The sequence below is a fragment of the Ambystoma mexicanum genome, chromosome 3q (assembly GCF_040938575.1).
Source record: "Ambystoma mexicanum isolate Mex_15411 chromosome 3q, UKY_AmexF1_1, whole genome shotgun sequence".
Taxonomy (NCBI): Eukaryota; Metazoa; Chordata; class Amphibia; order Caudata; family Ambystomatidae; genus Ambystoma; species Ambystoma mexicanum.
This window is the reverse complement of record NC_090926.1, coordinates 317760979-317783346: the sequence shown is the minus strand read 5'-3', so window position 1 is coordinate 317783346 and position 22368 is coordinate 317760979. Positions and strand designations below refer to the sequence as shown.

Below are 22368 nucleotides of genomic sequence, written 5' to 3'. Positions count from 1 at the left end.
TTTCGACCAGAGATTTTCGTGCCAGAGGGGACAGAAAGGACGTACCAGGAGATGTAATCACGCAATCGGGGTCACCACTGAAGGCAAGCGTCCCCAGATAGCACGACCCTCCCCGCAATGAGCGGCAAGAATGGACTCTCCCACGAATGGGAATAAGGCTAGGACCAAGTAAGGGTGAGCTTAAGGGAAGCTTTATCTAAGTCAAAATAGGGCATGCAAAGAACTCTGCAAACTCCGAGAGCGCTCTGTCTGACAATAGCAAAGACAGGCGTTTTTATTTACAAAAAGTGTCATAGGCACCTACACACTATAGGGGGCACATGTACATGGGGATTGGGTGGCGTCGACTAACTATGTGTGCAGCCGTGATGCGTCTCTCCGTGGTTGGTGGACACCGCCGGGTGCCAAAGTGGGGTGGGCAGGTCAGCTGGGCTCATCCGGGAGGCGCTGTCCGGTCAGGCGTGGTCAGTGTCATTGATGGATGTCTTTCTTGGCTTTCTGCCCTAAGGGCCAGGCACACCCCATTCATTCAATGCTGCAATGTCAGTTGTCCTGTAAATCCTACAATAGGTTATTCTACAGGTTAATATAACACAGGAGGAATGCGCATTAGGTGGGGTACTTTGGCGATACATCAATACAGGGTTGCTGTTATCCTGTTGACTAGGTATCATAGGCCACGGGGTCGGGTCTCAGGGCAGGGGGTAAGCTGTCCAGGCTTTGGGTCTCGCTAGAAGTCATGACGGATGCTTTTACACAATGTTGGTGCAATATTAGGTGTCTTCTTTTACAAGCGTCATTAATCTGGAGTGAACTGATGGGTCGTGGGACCTATGAGGGGGCACCTCTGGCCTCTGGTTATGGCCGGATTTTGCTGCTGGGCTGTAAATAATTCAGGTGGCTGTTCATGGCCATGTGAGTTGCGGGGGAATCATGAATGCCTGAAACAGCTCCAGCCGAATTGGGGGAGGTGAGGCGGTGTCGCTCGGGCCTTTGCTTTCTCTGGCAGGCTTCAATGGGAAGGGAGGAGAGGTGGCCTTGGATATGCCCACAATGATATTCTTCTAGCAAGCTGCAAACTGTAAAACGAAGGTATTTGCATAAGATAAAATGGCTAAGGGGTCTCACATCTATAGCATTTACAGCAGTACAAGAATTCGTTAACTATATCTACAACTCCATTAGTCACTATAGGGTAAGTATTTGCAATATTAGCAGTTTTAGCATCACACTGTAAACACAATACGTGAGGTAGCATTAGGGTCGGTGGAGCACGCAGGAGCAACAGACCAATACGGTTGACAGCAGTAATACACATCAAACCTGTACATTTGCACTTGATGGCATTCTATGTATCTTATTTACATGAGCTCACAATACTGTTGCACTTGTGTTCCTTTGCACTCTAGCAGCATCAGGGTAGTCATGACATAAGGACTTGGTATCATTCACTTTACATTACCCCTAGAGAGGCACATAGTAGTAGGCCAGGGACCATGAGTGTATTGTGCATACTGAGGGGGTTTGAGTATTGTGACCATGTGGTCGCACAATGACACATTCGTCGGTTCGTACAGGGTTTATAGAATTTTGACACGGAGGTCGTGCACGAGGGATATAATTGTAATGCAACATATGTATATATGTATGAGCAGTTTCCTGGTGTGGGATTAAGGCTTTTGTTTCATCGAGGACAGTTTACAGTTATTTTCCAAGCCAGCCCCGCTGCCCGGGTCACGCTGAGGATAATGATGCACTGCGGAAGGTGAAAGATACAGTGTTTGCTCTAACACTAGCTCATGTCCGACTGGTCGTGGGAACGGGCTTTCAGCGGATCTGCCAGGGAGCGGAGGCAACAGGGTAGACGAGGACTCTCTAAAGGTGGGGGCCGTGCTGCAGCGCACAAGGAGTCATGTCTTAAAATGGTGTTCTGGTTTTCAAAATGGTTTCCTGGGCCTAACCTAATACAGTATGTTTAGTCGATGTGTCGGCCAGTGGTCCACCCACCACCTGGGCCCTGGTGGCAGGGGGGCCCCTGATGAGTCATGGACATCACAAGGAGGGGACTGCAGGGGAGGGGGGTCTCTTTGACCTGTCCTCCCATACAGAGGCTGGTCTCTGTGATGCAGGACTTGGAACCGGTTAATACCACCAGTTTGATGGAGGGAGGGGGAGGCACCATGGAAGGCCTCGCCTGTCGAAGAAAGAGCCCAGCTTTGCCTTGTGGTAGATGGCTTGGGCTACGGTTGTCCCAGCGGCAGTCTTCCAGCATCCCTCTGCAGCCTCTTTTGTGTCAGCTTCTTGGCTCAGTGATGAACTAAAGGAACAGCTCTAGATCTCCTCCGGATATGCAGAAACCTCGGCTAAGGAGACCACAGCCTAGCCCAACTATCATGGGAATTGAACCATTGAAACTCTGGCCAGCAGTTCGATCAAGGAGAGCTAGCACAGGTACAGTCATGATATCACTCGGTTTGGAATGTTTATTGGGTCTATCTGCAAGCTCTTCACCAGCCCAAACACGTTTCACACACAGAAAGGATACTTTTCGGACTCTACCTACATCCCACGCACAGAAGGGCTATAATTGGTAATGTCCTATCCTTGCCTGGGAAGGGGATGGCTAAGAAAGACAATTAGACAAAAAGACAGAATTAAACAATGAGGTTAGCCTTTTTTGGCTAGTGTACTGTCAAAATGGCTACTGCACGGTAACAATAAGGAGTGCACCTAAAGAGTGTTAAAACATTTTTTTAAAGCAATTGTTTTGTCTTTTGTCTATGAATTTGCTGGGAACTGCCATAATGGCACTACATAGCCATAAGATGGCAACGGCTGGAAAATGGTGCCAGTGTCTTGGCATATAATAATAGAGCCTGACAAATTACCATCTTGCACATATACACATACCAAAACAGTTGGATTTGCCAATGCTTGTGTTTAGCAGGGATTCAGAGCTTATAAATCAAGTGGTGCAAGGCACAGTTGGTCTAGACACTTTTATCCTACCAGTAGCATATTTGCAGCTGGAGTTCAGCCATTAAATCTCTGACGGCTACCCAGAAATACCACTTGCATGCCTTCACAGCATAATGTTTGATGCTACTGCTTGATAGAGCTAGCTTAAAGAGATCTCAGGAGGATGTGATTCGGGCAGGCAGGGGTAGCAAGTTGGTGAAAATGGTATGATTATGGCCAGTCAATGAGTGGGTAAATACCCAAACACCACCCACAAGCTGTGTACCCTTCCTCATAGCTAATCTCTCTTATTTTTACTTCAATGCAATAAGTTTAGCTTTTAGATAGTGCTTAAGCACTACCTACTTGCCAAAACCAATGTGGCATCACTGCCACTGGCCTTTGTGGGCTACACTAAATATGATTAAATGCCCATAAAAGTAAAAAGAAAGAAGGCACAAGGTTCCCTTGCTGTATTGTCTGTAAGGCAGTCAGGAATGTCATACCATAGGCCCCAATGGTGGACTGGGGCCCATGTATCAGCATTAAGGACTTTCCAGTGCTTCCAAAACAAAAATGTGTTAGGAAAGTGAGTGAAGCTACAATGCCCGACTCACAAAAAAGCTCACAATCACGCAAACTGAATGGATTTAGTGTTTGATGACATGCTGCATATGAACTCAGTGGTGGATTGAAAACGGCCTGATCTCAGTGCAGCTCTGCAAGCTGCCTCTGAGCACATAGAGTTGGAATTCCATCACATCTAGTCTAGAACTCACTGCCACTATACAGTGTGTGCCAGAGCTCAGTGAAGGGTACAAGCTCCAGTGCCAGAATTCAAATGGTACTTGGGTTCACTGTTGGATGCCAAGTGCTTTTCCACTTCACTTTGAACTCCCTCTACTCCCTCTCATGAAAAGCAAACAATTGGCCCTTTGTAACATCTTGTTGGACCTCATTTACATTTCTGTATTGGACCAGAGTTACCAGTTAACTGCTCAGTAATTTGGAAATACCTGGTTAGCTTTGTGACCAACGCCCTTGATGACACAGACAACTTTAAAAAAAATCAAAGTTGGAGTTAATAAGTAACTCACTGAAGATCTCAGGCAACTTTAGTGGAATGGCAGAGCACTATAGACACTGGAGAAAATCCAAGTACCACACAGAAAGGTATCTGCCTGATACGTAACAGATTCTAAGACTGCTATGATCACAGCAAAACAATGTCCCATTGGAGGAATCTCTGTGCCCAACAATTGAATTATTACAGTCTTCTGTGAATTAATACCCACATGGGATTACTTGTCTGCTCCTGAATCATCATATAAAATCCCCAGATGGAGTACTTCCATAGGGGGATTGTGATCCTCAGTCCACCCAGCGCATTGTCTGTATCGCTGCCTCAGCCTTACTACACAATTGAGTCAGTACTCGTCCTCCATTCTCCACTTTTGTCTGAGTATCAGTCGTGGATACCTCCAGGATTCTAGATCCTTCAAACCATCACCCCGATCAGGGATACGTGTAAGGCTAAGACCGAATATTTGGGTCTCCTAATTACTCTGATGATAATCCTCAAAACATGTTTTAGTCGTGATGCGATTCTCAAAGTTTTGAAACTAAAGATTTTTACGCCACTACTTAAAAAGCCAAATGCCAAACGTTCTCTGTAGCTAAAGCGTTGGAAACAATTGTAATTGCCCAGTACTCATCGCACATCAAACAGCACTGTCTCCTAAGAGATTACCAATCTTCTTTCCGCCCATGGAAGGGGTCTGAGACCACTCTTCTGGACTTTCGGGAATAGCTTCTCTCTGTCAGGGACCAGGGCACAGACGAACACTGATCCCTCTAGAGTAGGGGTCTGCAACCTCTGGTTCTCCAGTCGTTTTGGACTACAAATCCCATGATCTCTTATCATTGACTATGCCGACTATGTCTGATGTGAGTTATGATCCAAAACATGTGCAGAGCCAAAGGTTGCAGAGTGCTGTTCTAGACCTATCAGCAATATTTACAATGGTGGATCATGGTATTCTGATTGCTGGGGAAGACTTTTCATAGTGCATTTTCCCACTATAGATTTCAATGCAACCCCAGCAGCTCTGCCTATCTTGTGCACCCCTGCCTGACTTTTGAGGTAAGAAAGCCTTTTTAGCTTTTCTTACTTGCTCAGCTTATTTATTTTAAGGGCACTGGTGAGCCCTGAAGGCAACCAATGCAGAGGGATTGTTTCCCACAGTCATGATTTTTGTATTGTGTTTATTGTATCGCACCCCACCTTGCAGTGGAATGCTAAAGGGGGTACTTTGTATCCTTTTTTCACTTTTATCTGTTAACATTGTTTATGCTTTTTAATGTGCCTGTGATGGCCTGTTGATAGTGAACCATGTTTATCATCCTTTTCCAGTGTTTTCCCATGCACCATTGTTCTTTACTCCATAATGCCATTTTCAGAACAATATGCTCATAATGGCCCCTCCATGTAGTCTTAAATCCTGCCCTTTGGCTATCTTGCTTTTTGGCCATCTCCTTGTTCTCTCAGGTCAGGAAACTGCATATAAGGGCATGCCCTTTTGGGCATCCAGTTTGGATTCCTGGCCAAGTGTTTTTGTGTGACTGAACTGGACTTGGGACTGTCGTGTCTCAATACAAATTTCGCCAGTAAGTGTCTATTGCAAGGAATGTGTAAGGCTTGTGTGTGTACATGATCAGACAGTCCTTACCTGTTTGAATGGTGCAGAACCTTGGCATCGGTGAGATGGGGGTAACCCCCAGCCTAGAATTTGGATAAGAAGGGGCACCTGCATCCATTCTGGAGGTCGCCACTGGGACCAAGAGTCTGAAGATGAAAAGCTGGCTGAAGAATACCCAGAGGATTGCTACTGAAGTCAAACCACCAGTACCCACTGCTGCCGGTCCTGTAACCATGGAAGACTATCGATGATGCCTTCCTTCCTTTGGCAATTGTGAAGAACTGTCCTTTGCTCTGCACCAGATGCCTCATATCATTGACCATCACAAGTGTCCTGTAACCATCCTGTCAGCTGCCCAACCCTGACAAAGCCTCTCTCCTGCTACGATCGCTGTCCTCAACTGGAGGTTGGAACAATACAGATCCTCGACTCAGGAACATCTTTGGAGACGCTGGGGCTGCTGTCCTGAGGTCTCTGGTCTCTCCAGCTGCAAGTCTGTTGGAGCCGTGCCCAGGGAAGTCATTTGGGGGTCGCCAGAGGTCGCTACTGCGACCTCTGGGTCTGTGGGCTGCGACCTCTGTGGTTCCCTTGCGACCGCTGTATTTTCTTTTTTTGAAAGCATTTTTTTTTTTTCACGGACCGAAGCTCGAACTGAAAAACGTGATATTTCAATGATCAAGGGCCACGGCGAAGGCAGGCAGGCTGCCCTTTCTCATCGAGATGCAAAACAAAGAAAATGCCTATTCTTCCGCCTGGTCGTTCACAAAAGCTGTGTCTACAAGTGTCGGACTGCGGCTGCCGGGCTGGCGCCACTGATTGAGTAAACATCCCTGCCCTTCCGTGACCCTGCAACAATTAAAACTCCTGGGAGGGGAGATGTGAATCCTGGTCTGTGCGCGGCTCATTAAGCTCCTCTGAGTATGTAGCAAGCTAGATATTCACAAAAGGGCCATTTAATCAAGCACGGACAGGACGGACTTGCAATGAATTTCCTTTCCATTAACAGAGTACATGTGCACATAATATCCAGGCAGAGAGAGGACACACGGCATTCTGCAGCAGGCAACTTGCAGTGCTTCAGTAAGTACGCTATCTTTTGATACTATTAAATCAATATGTGAACTGATGCAAGGTTGTCACATCCAATACAATTGGAGGTTCTTGCGTTGGCACGGACATTGGGAAAATGACACCGTGTGCATTCATACCCCACTTGTGTATAGGCGCGATATAAATACCGTATCATATCATACCCAACATACACATGTCCTTTACTATCCCCCATCCCGCCGCTTAACGTCACACCACACATTCGAGCAGCAGGCATGGTTTGTGAGCGGGCTATTAACGGCTTTTCATAATTACACAGAAAGACCCTTGATAGCCCAGACAGTCATCATCTGCTCCCACTGCGTGGGGCCGGGCGAGACCCATGGCAACAGCGGTATGCCTGCCCAAGTGGGCCTTGGCCCATTGGAAAGCAATGTTGTTTAAAGTGCCCTGTTAAAATAGTCGGGTTTGCACCAGAACTGTGACGAGTGGCATGTGTGTGGCCGCGTTAACGCCCTAGAGGTCACTGTCACCGAACAAGAGAGGAGTGGCCGAAAGACATGGGCGCAGCGGCTGCGTTGCATTTTAATGCATTTATTTTGCAATGTGTATAGCGCACCTAACCGGAAGGCATCTAGGCGCTGTTCTTACAGAGGATGGCAATAAATACCAATTGTTTTTCATTTCCACTTTCTTAGGCGCTTTCAGTTCAAAAAGCGTAAAGTGCTGTGATTATTTCTCCGTTTTTGTCTTATTTTGAATGTAAAGCAGGCATGCGTGCTTTCGATACCTGCGGTGCTCCTGGCTATGCGGGGATGTGGGTCTTGCCTTCAGCATGTAGTGCCTTGAGGGCGGGATAGTGACAGTGCCCAGGGGATGCCAGGGGAGGGCAGCTCCTCTGACACGTGGGCCACGGGCGGGGAATGGTGCCAGAGTTTCACCCTTAGCCCCTCGCTATCTGCCAGGGTATTAAGTGTTAAGCTCCCTGTCTGTCCCTCCCGGAGCCCCGCCAGAAACTCTAGCGCGCCAGCTGCAAGCCCCGACTTGCCCGCAGCACATGGCACACCGGCATCCCTTACACTTCTTCCGCGATTGCTCAACCTCGGGTGGGGGCGGCTGGCGGGGAATGGAGGGCAGGAATGCCAGGCACGCTGCTGGGCGCTAGAACGGGGGCAAGCAGGGTGAGTTTGCTGAGCACGGGGCGTAGGGTGCAGAGATGTGCACAGGGAGTGGCTCTTTACTGTGCAAGCGTTCACGCGGTGAGGTGGACTAGCACCTTGAATCCGGGGGATTCAGCTCGCAGCGCTGCTTTTAATCACCATTCAATAATGCATGCCCGCGAAATGGTTATTCAATGTAAAGGTGTGCACAGAGAGTGGGGGTGCACACCGAGGGGGGTAAGTTGCTATCTCCAGCCCAGGAAGGCAGGGAACAGAGCCACTTATCCACAATTCAATCATTCATCCACTCTCTTAGCAGCTAGACTTGGTAAGTCTGCCTGGTGGGAGGATGGTACAGTGCACCCAGGTCTTTTAATTTTGCAAGGAGCTGGGCTAGGGCATGGTGAATGGCAGCAGGGGGATATGCCCGGGCATTGCCCACGATTACTGAGGGGGACAGGGGGAACTCTCAGCAACGCGCACAATCCAGGCTCGAATCCCGATCCTGCACTTAGAAGCCTATCTCCGGTATTAAGCGCGTTATAAAAGAATAATTATAATAATCCATGCGGCCTCCCCTGTGGGTTTATCCCCCCAGAAAGCCCAGTGCTGTGAAAGGCTGTGGCATATCACACAGAAGCACAGCGGCGTGCCCCCAGCTTACCCGCTGTTGGCACTGTCTTATTTGGTTTGCTTATCTCCTACTATCAGGCAATACGAATGGCTTTGAAGGGCGCTGAGGGTGTGATAGTGTTAAAGGGGATACCTCCGTGGTCGATGCTGAAGTCAGCTCGGCGTGTGTTGTGCTGGGATCCCCCGGCTTCTCTGCGCTTTCTTCCCTGGGAGCCTGCGCTGAGCCACACGCAGACAAATGCTTCAAAAATGTATGATATGATATGGCATTTATAAAACGCCTATACACAAGTGTTTCAAGGCGCGTTATAAATATATTTATATGGAAATATAAACACATTGGTGAAATGCCAGTGGCACCAAAGTGGAAGTTATGGGTAGCAGAAGCTACCCCTATATAGCGTCGCTGGTTAGCAATGCCCAAAGGGTTTGCAGTGAGTTGCGTGGGAATTTTTATAGGGGTACAACGGTGCATTTTTCAAGTTTTATGGAAGGGGTCCCTGCTGGTTAGGTGCAGCGATGTTACTGGTTTGATGGTATTTGGCTCCGCGCTGGCTGAGCACAAGATAGGGTGGTGGGGGGAACTTGCATTGTTAGGTTAGTGTGCTGGCCGCCACACCTTAGGTTAAACAGCTTTCCAATGGGGCTTGCCAACTAGTTAAATCCTTGAACCGACGCCGGCATTGTTCCACTCACCTGACTGCCACGGTGCTGCAGGGTTTAGCTAGTGTTTGCAAGGTTATGCACAATGTCCGCGTAGGATGTAAGACTATGTTGTTGTTTGTAATGTTGGTGTGTAAGCTAATGGGGCCTGTAGAGTGCATTCCTGCTGGAACCAGTACAGTGGGCGCCCGGTGCTAAATTACATGTAGGTTTTTTAACGATGGTTCCCGTAATGTCACTCTTTTGGGGGAGGGGTCAAATGACATCACTTCCTGTGATGTCATCAGAGGTCAAAGGTTGTGTGACGTCACTTCCGCGACCCCTGGCATTTTGGTGAAATGACGTCCCTGGCCGTGCCTGAACCACAAGTTGGAACTGCAGCGTAGTCGGACCAATCTCAAAATTGTCTTCGCCCCTACACTTGTGACCTGTGGACTCCCACTGTTAGGAAAGATTTTCTTTATGCTTCTTTTTTCCTCCATAGCCATCTATGTATACCCTCAAACTTTTGCTGTTGTTTTGAACCTGACCTAACTTTTGGCGGCAAGGAGCTGGAGGTGGAATTTTTGCTTAACTTACCTTCATCTGGTTTGGGGCACTGATCAGCCTCTATGGATATCAGTAAAGGTGGACTCTGTCCTCTATTGTGAAATTCCTTTTTCATTTCAAACTGGCAAGGATACTGTGTGCCCCTTTCATTTAGCCTTTTGCAACATTATGGTCACTTGCATGATGTGTCCAAGACGGGCTGGTGGCAGAGTATATTTTTCTTCCTTTGTTATATTCATGTGTCCATCTTTGCATGTTACTGCATAATACCTTTTAGAGTAAAATATTATGCTAAAATGGCCGTGCCACAAGATTTCGCCCTGTCCTTTGACCATCTTGTCTTTTGGTGTTCTACCTGCCATTTTGGGCCTGGATTTACCTCTGCGTATCTGAGTAAAGCAGCAGTATGTGCTTTTGGCCTGATGTGGGGGCTGGCCCTATCTAGTCCCAGTCCACATGCTGGCCAAATGTTCTATTGCTGGGCAGATGTTGTGGCCGACCTGGAAGCAATGAGAAAGCAGCAAGATAAGCCAAGACTGGGATGCGGTTTGCCCACCTCTGCAAGTGTGGAGAAAGAGACCTGGGGAGAAGGCCACAAAGAGGAGAAGGTCCAAGGCAAACCTCAATAGAGCCATTTGCAAAAGTGATTGAACAGAGAAGTGCTGCATGCTGGAGCTTGGAGAAAAGGTTCTGAGATTCAATTGAGAAACTGATTGAAACAATAAACATTACTAAATGTAGCTTGGTGGCAATGTTTCCGAAGGCCCTTGGATATGAGAACTCTTCCAATTCGAGTTGTAAGTGCTATTCAGTGTTGCTAAAGATGTTTGAAATGGAGAGCAACCGGACTTCATACACTAGTACTTGTATAGAAAGTTCAATACAAAGAAAAAACTAAGTAATAATGCATCCTGGGACTAAAAGGCTAAGACCCTAACACAGTAGAGACTTTGATAGCGTATGGGCACATGAAGTCAAAGTCCCTATGTTCTTTCTATTATACATTTGAGAACCGGTATCCAGTAAATTTTTCAAAAACACATTTTTGAAATGCCATTTTGTCGAAACAAAAATAACGAAAAAAAATTTCAGAATATATTCTTTTTTTTAATATGTTTTATTTTTGTTTCGTTAGTAAAAAAAAGTGTCAATAAAAAAAAACAGGGTCCCCCCATTAAAAAAATAAAATAAAAAAAAACATTCAAAAAAAATCTTTTTGCCATTTTTGTGTCGACAAAATGGCATTTTGAAAATGTGACGTTCGAAAATGTCACTATAAACCTTGAGAACCATATCCAACCAAAGTGCAGACAGTTCTTGGCCATAAACCAGCTTGCCTTAACACAACTAAATCCAAAGTCTCAACTGTGGTGTGCACTGGAAACCCTGAATCTGGCCCTTATTTTTGATATAGAACTCCAGGGCTCTTGATAAGAATTTACATTAAGAAAATGTTATTCTTTAATTTGGAAAGTTGTAAGTGCAGTATTCGTTTAGGGAGATATAAAAGCAGTCATCATTTATGATTCGTGTATTTTAAGGCAAATAAAAATATATTTTAATCGAAAAAGTGTGCCATTTTTCTTGTAATCCAAACTCTTTGTAGCTAGCAATTACCTTATTAATAGAAGCTCCTTTTGATCACATATATGCTGTCTTCACATCAGATGGAGCTACAGGCCTGAACACATAACCTGAGCGGTACAGGTGATATGAAGGGACAGGCGCATGCATATTAGTTACTCGTTTTCTTTTTTGGGAGTAAAATTGACAAGTACACTGCTCAGCTCAAGCCCCTGCAGACCTCTAATTCGCCCCACATATTGCTGCATTAACTAAATCTTCCTTCTTCCACCTGAAGTGTCTACAAGGTATCATTCCTCTGCTATAAGCCACGCATAAAATAGCACTGGTACGTACTGTCATAATTCCCTCCTGGTCTCAACTTCTGCATCAGGGACTACATGGACCTCCCAACACATGCTCTATACAAACGTTAAAATGTGTATAGAACTTTGCTGTTAGATTTATCTTCAATATGAAGTGAAGCGACCGCTTCCCACCCGCCGTGAAGTCCATCGACTGTCTCCCAATGAAACACAGAATCGGCTTCAAGTTTCTCTGTCTCACACAAAACCTTCCACGGCCCTGTACTGGGCTAGATAACCAAACCTTTCTTGCAGTGCCATCTGCCTAAGGTTAATTGCCCAAAATCTGCTGGTACCTCAACAGTACAGACTTCTTTTTGGCTGCAGATCCCTACAGTGTGAAGATGCTTGACTTTCATACAGGCTGCCAGACATTCACATACAGCCAACCACCTAAGGTTCAAAACAGATCTGAAAAAGTTCCTTTCAATGGATTGCAATCTCCCACAGATTCCTCATCATGATAATGTCCATCCAGCATCATCTGTTTTGAAAGTGTTTCAATAGGGACATAGTGCAGCTCCCTATCATCTCTCGACTCCCTTGTGTTCGACCACACTACTCCTCGACTCCGAACGTGAAGTTGATCGCCGTACTATTGCGATGCACTACGCTGCATTACCTTGGTTCCTTTTTTCCACATGCTCAGAATGCTATTCGGAACACGGATTGATTGTTTGATTCGAAATTCTTGCTTGCCAGAATGTTGGGGCCTAAACCATTTGGTTTCAAGCATGCAAGGACTGCAACTCCAAGATGTCCCTCATGGTCCCACACACTATCTGTGTGTGGTGTCTCAGTGTTAAGCACAATACGGAGCAATGTGCTTCTTATCTGGCAATTAACCTGATGGCACTGAATGACCATTCAGCAAAACTGGCGATCGGTAGACCCCATTCGAAATCTCTGGCGAAGTCAGTCTCGAAATCTTCAGAGCATGACACAGAGGGGCCTAACCACGAGAAACAATGGGAGGGCAGGCGTCGTAAGAAATCCCAAAAATGATTGCACTTGTGTAGCGAGTTCCAGCACTCTTCCTCTTCATCGCACAATAAGAAGTGCTGACGTGGTTCCGACTCGTCGGATCAAAGGGGTAAGTCCTACCTTGCAAAGGAGTGGGAAGAACGTAAAAAACAAATGATGCAGGTTTTTGAGAAGGCCACAGTTGGCACGGCTTTGGCCGAAGCCGCAGGCGGATTTGGCTCTGACCGTGCCTGGTTCGTCCAGCACAAAGGCAGCCAGGGGAGGTCAAATGCCCCTGTGCTCATCCTCAAGTGAGAATCCTGCACCATCGCCAATACCATCGATGCTCACTTCGGCTCACAAAGCCCCTCACTCAGCAGATAAATAAGCTATATGCTAGAATCAAAAACAGAGTTCTTCGACTCAATGCTGTCGATCTTCGATGATGAAGGCGACCCGATTCCTTTCGAGATGGAGACACTAGCGGGATCAGCCATGGACACATTGCCCAACTTCATGGCAAACCAAGCACGCCTACTGGAGCTGAGTGAGAACCTCCACAGCGCGAGTGGACTGGACACGGCCGGGGACAACGAGTTTCAACAGGCAGACCCACATATGCACCCTAATGATCAGTACCGCAAAGCGTCGAGCTGGTAGTCATGGCGCTCAGACTCAGCGCTCTGTTGATGCAGTACAACTTAATCAATATTCTCGATCGAGGACCACAAGTGGAACGAGCCCTGTAGTTCATCACTGCCATGGCGGTCTCTGTCCTGCATCTTTGGCAGCATCTGTGTTCACCGCCGGTGGTTGATGCAGAATTAACGAAGAGTTATAAGGGGGCGAGAGGTGCCCTTCTATTCGGGACAGTACACCCGAACCCCAGGTGGCTTTTGGTGCATGCCATGACGGTTATCTCCCCACAGATAGGGAGTCGAAGAAGGTCAACACTTTAGCAAACAAAATGTTTGCCTCAGGGAGAAGGACGCTAAAAGCAGACAAAGCCTCTTGTGCTTTTGCTAAATATTCACACATTTGGTGAAACACCGTCACTGAGGGGCAGACCACTTCCCAGTGAAGAAGATTAGGGACTGTTTCCTGGGTATCATCAGAGATGGGAAAGAGATTGCTGGCCAGGCACTCCAGGCTGGTCTGGATGCCGCAGACTGTGTGTTTCGTGCCATAGCACTTTGATGGTACTGCAGGGATCTGCCTATCTTAGGAGTTCAGGGTTTTCCCCAGATGTCCAGGCAACGCTCCTGGATGTGTCCTTCAATGGGGAGCATTTGTTTGGCTTTCTGGTGTAGGCCGCGACGGTTACCTCCCGACATATAAGGAGTCGAAGAAGGTCAACACTTTAGCAAACAAAATGTTTGCTTCAGGGAGAATGATGCTAAAAGCAGACAACGCCTCTTGTGCTTTCGCTAAATATTCACAAATTTTGTGAAACACCGTCACTGAAGAGCCAACCACTTCCCAGTGGGGAGATTAGGGATAGTTTCCTGGCTATCCTCAGAGATGGGAAAGAGATTGCTGGCCAAGCCCTCCAGGCCGGGCTGGACACCTCAGACTGTGTGTGTCATGTAATAGGCACTTTGATGGTACTGCGTGGATCTGCCTATATTAGGAGTTCAGTGTTTTACCCAAATTTCCAGGCAAAGCTCATGGATTTGTCCTTCGAAAAGGAGCATTTGTTTGGCCGTAAAGCTGTGGAGTCCCTCGTGAAATTTAAGGATTTACAGCTGACAGCAAAGTCATTGGGGCTGGCGGTGCAACAGCAGTCCGCAAAGCAAAATTTCGCTTTTGGGTAGAGAGGACGAGGCTACAGGCGGTATTCCACCATGTGAAGGCATCATGAAGAAGGACACAGACTACAGATTAAAAATTCAAAACAAATAGTTTTATTACTGTGAATATCAGGATGGAAAAAGGCCTAACTTGCCCTATTCTGAGGTGGGATTTCCCTACCTAAATAAAACTAAGGAACTTATTAACACTCCCTGTGAAGATAACAGGTGGCGCACACGAGCACACGTTGAGCAAGGCTGGGTGTGACAAGTAACTGCTCTTCCAAGGCTGATGCGAACCAGGCTGTGGAAGTTGGAAGGACAACGGGCTGATCAACAGCTGAGAGGATTAAGAGAAAGCCCAGCAAGAGTTCCATGCTTTCGGAAGCCGTGAGCGTTCGAAGAGCAAAGCCGCACGAGTGGAGGAAAGAAACCTTCACGTTACCAGAGGAGGGCCTGCGACCCTCCCTGGTGAAAGGCAGAGTTGGGGAGGAGGCAGAAGAGGTGTTCGTAACAGCCTAGAGCTGCAGGAAAAAAATGAAAAAAATCCCATTAACACGGTCGGTGAGTTACTGAAGGGAACAAACTCTTGTTGGTGTTAAAGGGAAAGTGAATGTAATTTGAAAGTTGAATGTTGCTTGTGTGCTGATAAAACGCGAATGAAGAGAATGAAGAGAGCAATTGATGAAAGGAAAGGATACAAAGTAATAGAGTGGTCCTGCGAGGCGAAAGTCGCACATTCGAAAGTCTCTGTGAAATGTTATGAGTTTTGAAAGATATTGTAACGGAGATCAGTGGAAAGAAAATCACTGCGATAAAGAAAGAAAGTTGAATAAGAGGAAAGTGAAATATATGAACTGTGAATACGCCAAGAGGGCAAAATATAAGAACTTTGGACTAAGAACTACAAGTACCAAGAAGCATTGGTGGAAAAGAAATACCAAAAAGTATCGGTTTTACATATGAACTTTGGAAAAACCAAGAAGACAGACTAAAGTGAATAATAACTACACGTACCAAAAGGCACTGGGAAAAAGAAATACCAAGACGTATTGGTGTTGCACATGAACTTTTGAAAATGCCAAGAGGGCTGTCTGAAAGGAGTGAGAACCACAAGTACCAATAATTATTGGCGCCATAAGATGAGTATTGATTATGAATTGAAGAACTGATGAAAGAAAGGTTGAAGTGGACATGCAGAGGTTTATGTGAATTCCTTGCAGTTTTGAAAGTCTTCAACAGTGAAAAGATACTTATGATAAAACGTGGGGAAGGGAACCCCCACAAAGCAGAGACAGGCTCGACCCCAGCAGAGGGAAGCCTTTGCAGAACTGTGTGACGAAGTAAAAATGATACAGGCTCCAGCCTGGAAGAGGGAAGCCTGTGCAGAATTGTGAGAAATTGAGAAAGTAAATGCAAACTAAATATTGATGGCAAGGCGGGTGAAGCCTTAAGGGAGTGATTGAGCTACCGGAAGATAGATGCCTAAGATTTAACTGTTGAATTGTACCAGTAAGCCAAAGTGTGTGAGACTGATATAATTGTGCCATCCGCCTATCCTATGTTTTTTTTAAGAGACTCTCTAGGCCCCGTGAGTTAATTTCTTTTTGTTGACACTATTTTCCTTTTGTATTCCCTTAACACATTTGTCATTTTGAGAAGGAGGGCAAGGATCGATTTTTTTTTTTTAGTATTTGCCTTTTTATTTTGGCCAGACTGACGCAGACTACTTAGTTTGTTTTAATGGTCGAGAACACTCCCATTCGAGAGATAGGGCAATATAGGCAGTTTCCGAACCCCTTTGAGTTAAATAAAGTGTTTTGAAACTTGCATCCATTTTGACAGTGTCTGCCTTTGATACCATGCCTTCCTCACAGTTCCCTTCCTAACACTTAAGTTCAGCACAAGAAATAGAAATAGTTCCAGCCTCAGGGTCCCCTTCCCCAAGGCTTAAGTTCAGCAATACCAAAATTGTCTTTTGTGTCTGTAAAGATCTTTGCCACTGGCGAGCCTTCTCTTTATAGTTGATGGATCGGGTATAAATTGAGATTATACTTAAAAGCAACTTCAAAATCTTAATTAGTTCTGCTTCAAAGGTAATTCTCTGTGATATGCAGTTTTTGACTTCATTTGGAATGTTTAATTCTATGTAGCGTTCAACACTTAATAGTCTTAGGTTTTACTCAGTTCGGTATTCAATAAAATGTTAAATTATACTTGTTAAGGTTTTGTTCATTTTGGGATTTGCTGGGCATGGGTTGCATTTAAAACACACCTTCCCTTTTTGACCCCTGATGTAAGTTTGGTGTTCAACAGGCACGGGTTGCACTCAAAACATATTTCCTATTTAGCCTGCTCTGTACTACTCCTTTAACAATGTTCAATAAGCATTAGTTGTAATCACAACACACTTGCTGTTAAACCCGCGGTATAATACTTCTTTATTCACTTAAAAATAAACTGTCCAATGCTCTGAGACTTTCGGGAACGTGTTTTCTCTTACACGCGACCACTCCGATACAATTTATCCCTCTAAGAAATCTTTATTTACTTCAAAATGCTATGTCCAATGCTCAGAGACTTTCAAGAACGTGTTTTGTTTCACACGCGACCATGGGAGTTGCTAGGTCTGGAAAAGACCCGGGGCTACGCTGATGTCGGAACTGTTGGGATTGGGGGGTAGCTAGTCTTTTGGCTGTAGCTCTTGAGATTCTATCTGGGGCTACAACCAAAAGATCAGGGGCTATAACCCCCTTAGCTCCCCCCTAGCAACGCCCCTGCATGCAACCACTCTGATAAAATGGAAAGTTGAAACACTTGCATACTGGTTTTCTCCTTTGCTCGAAACTCACTAGTTGTGTTTAAAGACCTTCCAGCAGCGCAGATCGTTCGGCCCTCTGCATCCTGCATCAGGGTTCCAATTCCTACCCCTCAGGCACTCCTGTGTCACTGTCTAAACACAGGGGAACGAGCACTTTGAATTCCATGAAAATGGACGGCCTCTCCACATGGCTTCCTCTCTAGTGCTGGATCTGCTCCACAGGGCTTCAGCTTCACCAGACCCCAGCGTGCCTCTTCGCCACGTTTCCCTGCTGCTTCTCTTTGCCTCCCTGCTGGTGCTGTTTTGACCCAGCCTCTGCTTCCACCTTCTTCCTTACACTTTAAATTGGGCTCTTTTATACACCTGCAGCTCTTTGACAGGCTGCAGGTGCGAATGTTCAATTAGCCCTTTCTGACCATAATTAAAGGGACATGCCTGACCCTTACAACTCTCAGCAGGCATCTTCCTCGTCCCAGTACCAGACTGGTAAAAGGGCATCATAGTCTTCATTGCTCTTAGTTGCTTCGTCTTCGTCCCAATACTGTGAATTGTCATATGTGAAGGAATAAGAGGAAGTTCTTATAACAGTCCAGGAAGAATGGGAAAGGATTGGATTGATTATCAATAGGGAAAGGGGGATGCCATGTCTCACCCAAGAGCACCCACTCCCAGTCCTCAAAGACCCTCTACCCAGGGGATCCTCCCTTGCTTCTCCGCCCCCAGGGTCGGGATCCAATACCAATGATCTTTTCCTGGCCACCTGCGTAGAGGATCCAAGGGGTTTAGGTGTGACAATACCCTTGGGTTTCTTACAACCTTCCATAGAAGGGCGCAGCTTCCTCAGGCCAAGCAGGCACAAGGCAGGTTCCCACGGCTGGGGAGAGGCAGAGGAGCATGCAGGCAGATGATCCCTGCCATTGTGTTGACGGCACCCGCATCTCAGAAACCTCTTTGACGTCTCACTATATACATCTCCGGTTGGAGGGAGAGTCTCCTGTTTCATAGGGAAATGGAGGGGGCATCACTTCTAAAGTCTGGTTCCTGCAGTTGATTAAGTTAGGCTATTGCCTGCCATTTGTTAAGCGTCCCCCGGACAGACCTCCACTGGACACTCAGATGAGATCCCTGCAGTGGCATTCTTAAATGGCCTTTTGGTAACATGATGCACATTACAAATGAAATAAATTATCCATATGTGCATACCATCTATAGGTAAGCACAGTTTAGTACTAACGTGCAACCTGCCTAGAGCTCAATCCACTGTTGAAATGAAAGCTGAGCTTGAGCTCAATGCCAGAATAGATGCTGTAATTGAGTTCATTGCTTAAATGTAACTGTCAGTTGACGTCATTGCTAGAAACTGGACATAAGCCATACATGGGTTTCAGGTTCTAGGGGGAGTAGGAGCGAGCACCATGCCTGCACTCTGCCCTGTGCTGTGTGGTTGCCACTTTGAGATACCCACAGATTCCTTGATGCATTAACGCGTGAGCGGGAGGATAGTAACCGAGGACAAAGGTACGTCTGCTCTCAGTGTTTGAGCAGATGTGTCAGCCCAGCGTGAGTCCCAACAATGAGCCGCTGGCTGGCGCCTGACGAAGGCATGCCAGCACATTGTAGCTTGTGTTCCAGTGCAGATATGCCACTCACTGCATGCCCCAGCAACAAGATGCAGGTGTTGAGATGGAAGGCAGGGATTGCGATTGGCTCCCCTAACAGAAGTAGACCTAGACAGAGTTCCTCTTTGCTTGTGCTTTTTTGCGGGGCTCTGCGTGTGTGGATACTCTCACCCCACGGTCTCCAAACGTGAAAGGTGACTGTGTTTATACTGCAGTCTAAAACAGAGGGCCTTGTGGAGGGCATACTGTTCTATTGGCTGCTACAAGCTTGATGAGATGGTGGCCATTCGTTTCCATTTGAGTGGCTAGCAGGTGCCTCTTACTGACTTCCTATAATGCTTGGCCTGTCTGTCTGCCATTGTTGCTGCTACTTTTCTAGCCTGTGGTAGGGCTTCCTCATGACTTTCAGCCATCCATTGAATTCTTATGTGCTTTGTGCGGGGAAGCAGCATCCACTGATTATGTATGCAGCGAACACTTGGGTGGAGTCATAGATCCATAGCTTTTCTCTGTTATGCTCCCTGCTTGACAGCGCAGTTTGAGGTTGAGGCTCAAACCGATTAGTACAGAAGATCTACTAAATGGTCATTTCCTCTATTTAAAGTCCATTTATACTGCTTTTCATCTTTCCCTACTGGACACCGTCCAAAACTTCATTTTCTTGACACAAATTCCATTGAGAATCTCCTTGCAACCTGCATGGTTCTGCCCTGGAGATGAATGCCCACTAGGACCTATGAAATATCAAATTAAGCAAGGTATCTTTGATATCTGATCGAATCTGGGATTGGGTATGGTTTCAAGACATCTATGCACAATCCCTCACCCGCCTGGAACAATATCAAATTCACAAGCATGCCAAATATTTAGAAGGCAGTGATTATTAATATACACTTAAAAGCACGCATTCATTTTGTAAGATTGCTGAATAATATTCACATTAACCCTGTCTAGAATAAAGGGTCACAATTGAATGACAAATTAATCCTTTTTGCCTGCACGCTGATCTGTTGCATATGACGTGCAATCTTATGACACACCACTTGACACATTAAATTCACATCTGGCAATGAAAGGCTTATTGTTAGGTCTTGATTTATGTTTCCAAATATTTATTAAAAACATTCTAGTTCTCCAAATCTCTTCAACATACCAACTAGTGCATTAATCAATTCTCTCGTCACACATAGCTTTGTTTAAAGGTGACCACACCACAAACTTAGTACAAACAGTGTTGAATTCTTACAGTGTGAGTCATTTTCTATTGTAACACTGAAAGCATCTCACACCGGTTCTGTTCTCCTAATGTGCACATGCTCGTTCTGACCCTCACTCTAAAACCATCAGCTTCTAGGTAAATCATTGCTTGCATAGCCTCAAGAGCTAATCGCTTTGAATCCGTAGTACATTACACCACATTGAAAAATGCGTGCTGTGTATCTGCTTTGCTAGTGTAACCTAAACCACCATTCAATTCGAAAACGCAGCATGTGTTTTATTTTACAGTTCGATTCACAGATTATTTCACTGTCTCTGCAACCTCAATTATTTGAATACATGTTAGTCACAACTAACCTTTTGAATAAACATGTATCGTCTCTTGTAAATCTTACTGTCTATTGCGAATCACACTTATTCATCAATTACTTGCTGCTCTTGAAAACTCAGTTAAATTTAAAATATGTTGCTTACAGCTAACAATTTTAAATTATTTTGTCTATTATTATTTTCCCCATATCGTGCATACTCTTCTTTCTGGATTTGCTTTGCTTAAAAAATAAAAAGAATCATTTCTGTTCTGAATAGGCTGACCTCAGACGTATGCCTACCAAAATGTTGCTCCTCTCTCTTCTACCTGGATTGCGTGTTTGGCAAGGCCCGGTGCTAGCATCAGGTATCTTCCTCCTGCAGCGGTCAGATTTCTCTCAACCACCCTTGTAGCAGTCTAGTCTCAGACCCCCAAAACGCTCTATGGTTTATTGCAGCAGTCTTTATCGCAAGGAATCGGACCTCTACTGTACCCCACTTGGATTACAAGCTAAAGTGGATAGTAGATCTATGGCTATAAGTGTTTTACCCTAGCAAGTGGGTCCACTCATTTTCAATCAGAGCCAGGTCTGACTTAACCAGGTAGCTTAATGCCCATTAATTCAGACTTCAATGTTAGGCTACCTAGATTGTGGAATACCAGAGCCAATTCCAGAGCAACTGGCTATTCCTGGTCGCCATTAGGCTCACGTGATGACTTCCCTTCTTTCTGTCAGGCATTTGGCACGGGCATGCTTTCATTATTCCACTTCTTTTCTGCGAGACAGATCGTTTAGCTTTGCAGTTGGGACATTTTCCACCTTTATCTATGGTTCACTGTTTACTTAGATAAACATTGCCACTTATCTCGGCTCAGTTTAAGTAAATAAGACATTTGAACACTGTGAACTTTCTGTTTGCTGTAAAACGTGGCTCTCTGGAAGACGTGCAGTCTTATAAATTAACATAATCATAATATGTGCTACACTGAGTATTCAATTCAAGGGGCGTGTGTGCTCACGTGCCCCTCACTGAATAGCTTCCAGGCACTGCGTTGCGTTCCTCTGGTGATAAATGCTGCATTATGTTTTATCACATGCGATATTGGTGGGGAATCGGGGGATCGGTGCTCACATTTTTGCTCAGTGATAAGAAATTCACAACATGTTTTTGTTTTGTATATCGTAAACATTTGTAGGCATCTCTTCGCCTTTGTTTCTCCCAGTGGCAAGAAGTCCCTCCCCAAGCACCTTAGAACAATATACTTTAACATAATGAGATTTCCAGGGCCATCTGACACCCAGGTTAGCCTAGGCACACTGTTCTGGCAGTCTGCACCACCAGCGTCCTGTAGGCGACAGCTAAGGTGCCTCAAATGAGCAATCAATGTGCATCCAGCTCACAAAGCACAGGTGAGTGATGGCTCTGCCTCGCCCCCACCGCAAGGAACAGTTATTACATTGTCTGCACCAGTAAGAGACTCGCCTATTATTGTGCCCTCCTTTCCGCATTGTCTTGAATCTGAACCAGCTATGTGCTTGTACATGTGAGCGATTATTTTGCCAGTGCCTCCTCCCTCAAACATGTTTGGATGCTTCACAGATTAGTTATTTGTTCTACAGGTGAGAGAGCGCTTCATCAGTGACCCCTCGTTTGACCAGATCACTGTGGAGTCAGAACGGATACGTCTTTATAAAGAATTTCTGCACGGACTGGAGGTATGTTGTGTTAAGTGACATTTCTTCCTGTAGTTGGGGGTCTTTGTACAGCCCCTATGTGTCCCCGTCCTCTGTAACCTATAAATCAAAGGTGTGAGAGCCATCTCCGCAGAATGTTGGAGCTTGAATAGAGCAGTTAGGCTGGGGTACTCTGCTTAGTACTACCTTAGTTTCCAGGGTGCAATTGAAAGAAAATCCTCCCCCCCCCGCCCCATATAATGGAAGAGGTAGAATGGAGTTTTTTGTTTTTGTTTTTAAAGAGTTAGCTTGACATTTCGTTTGTACGCCAT

General features: G+C 45.8%; 1 protein-coding gene across 6 annotated transcripts in view; it reads left to right on the top strand.

The window, feature by feature from the left end:
* The window catches only part of PRPF40B (pre-mRNA processing factor 40 homolog B), a 1091929-nt gene that overhangs the window by 997786 nt on the left and 71775 nt on the right, over positions 1–22368 (top strand). For all 6 annotated transcript variants that reach the window (XM_069653885.1, XM_069653882.1, XM_069653883.1 and 3 more), the window contains one exon: positions 21983–22078. In XM_069653885.1, the coding sequence (XP_069509986.1) occupies positions 21983–22078 (96 nt within the window). The remainder of the gene's footprint in view (positions 1–21982; positions 22079–22368) is intronic.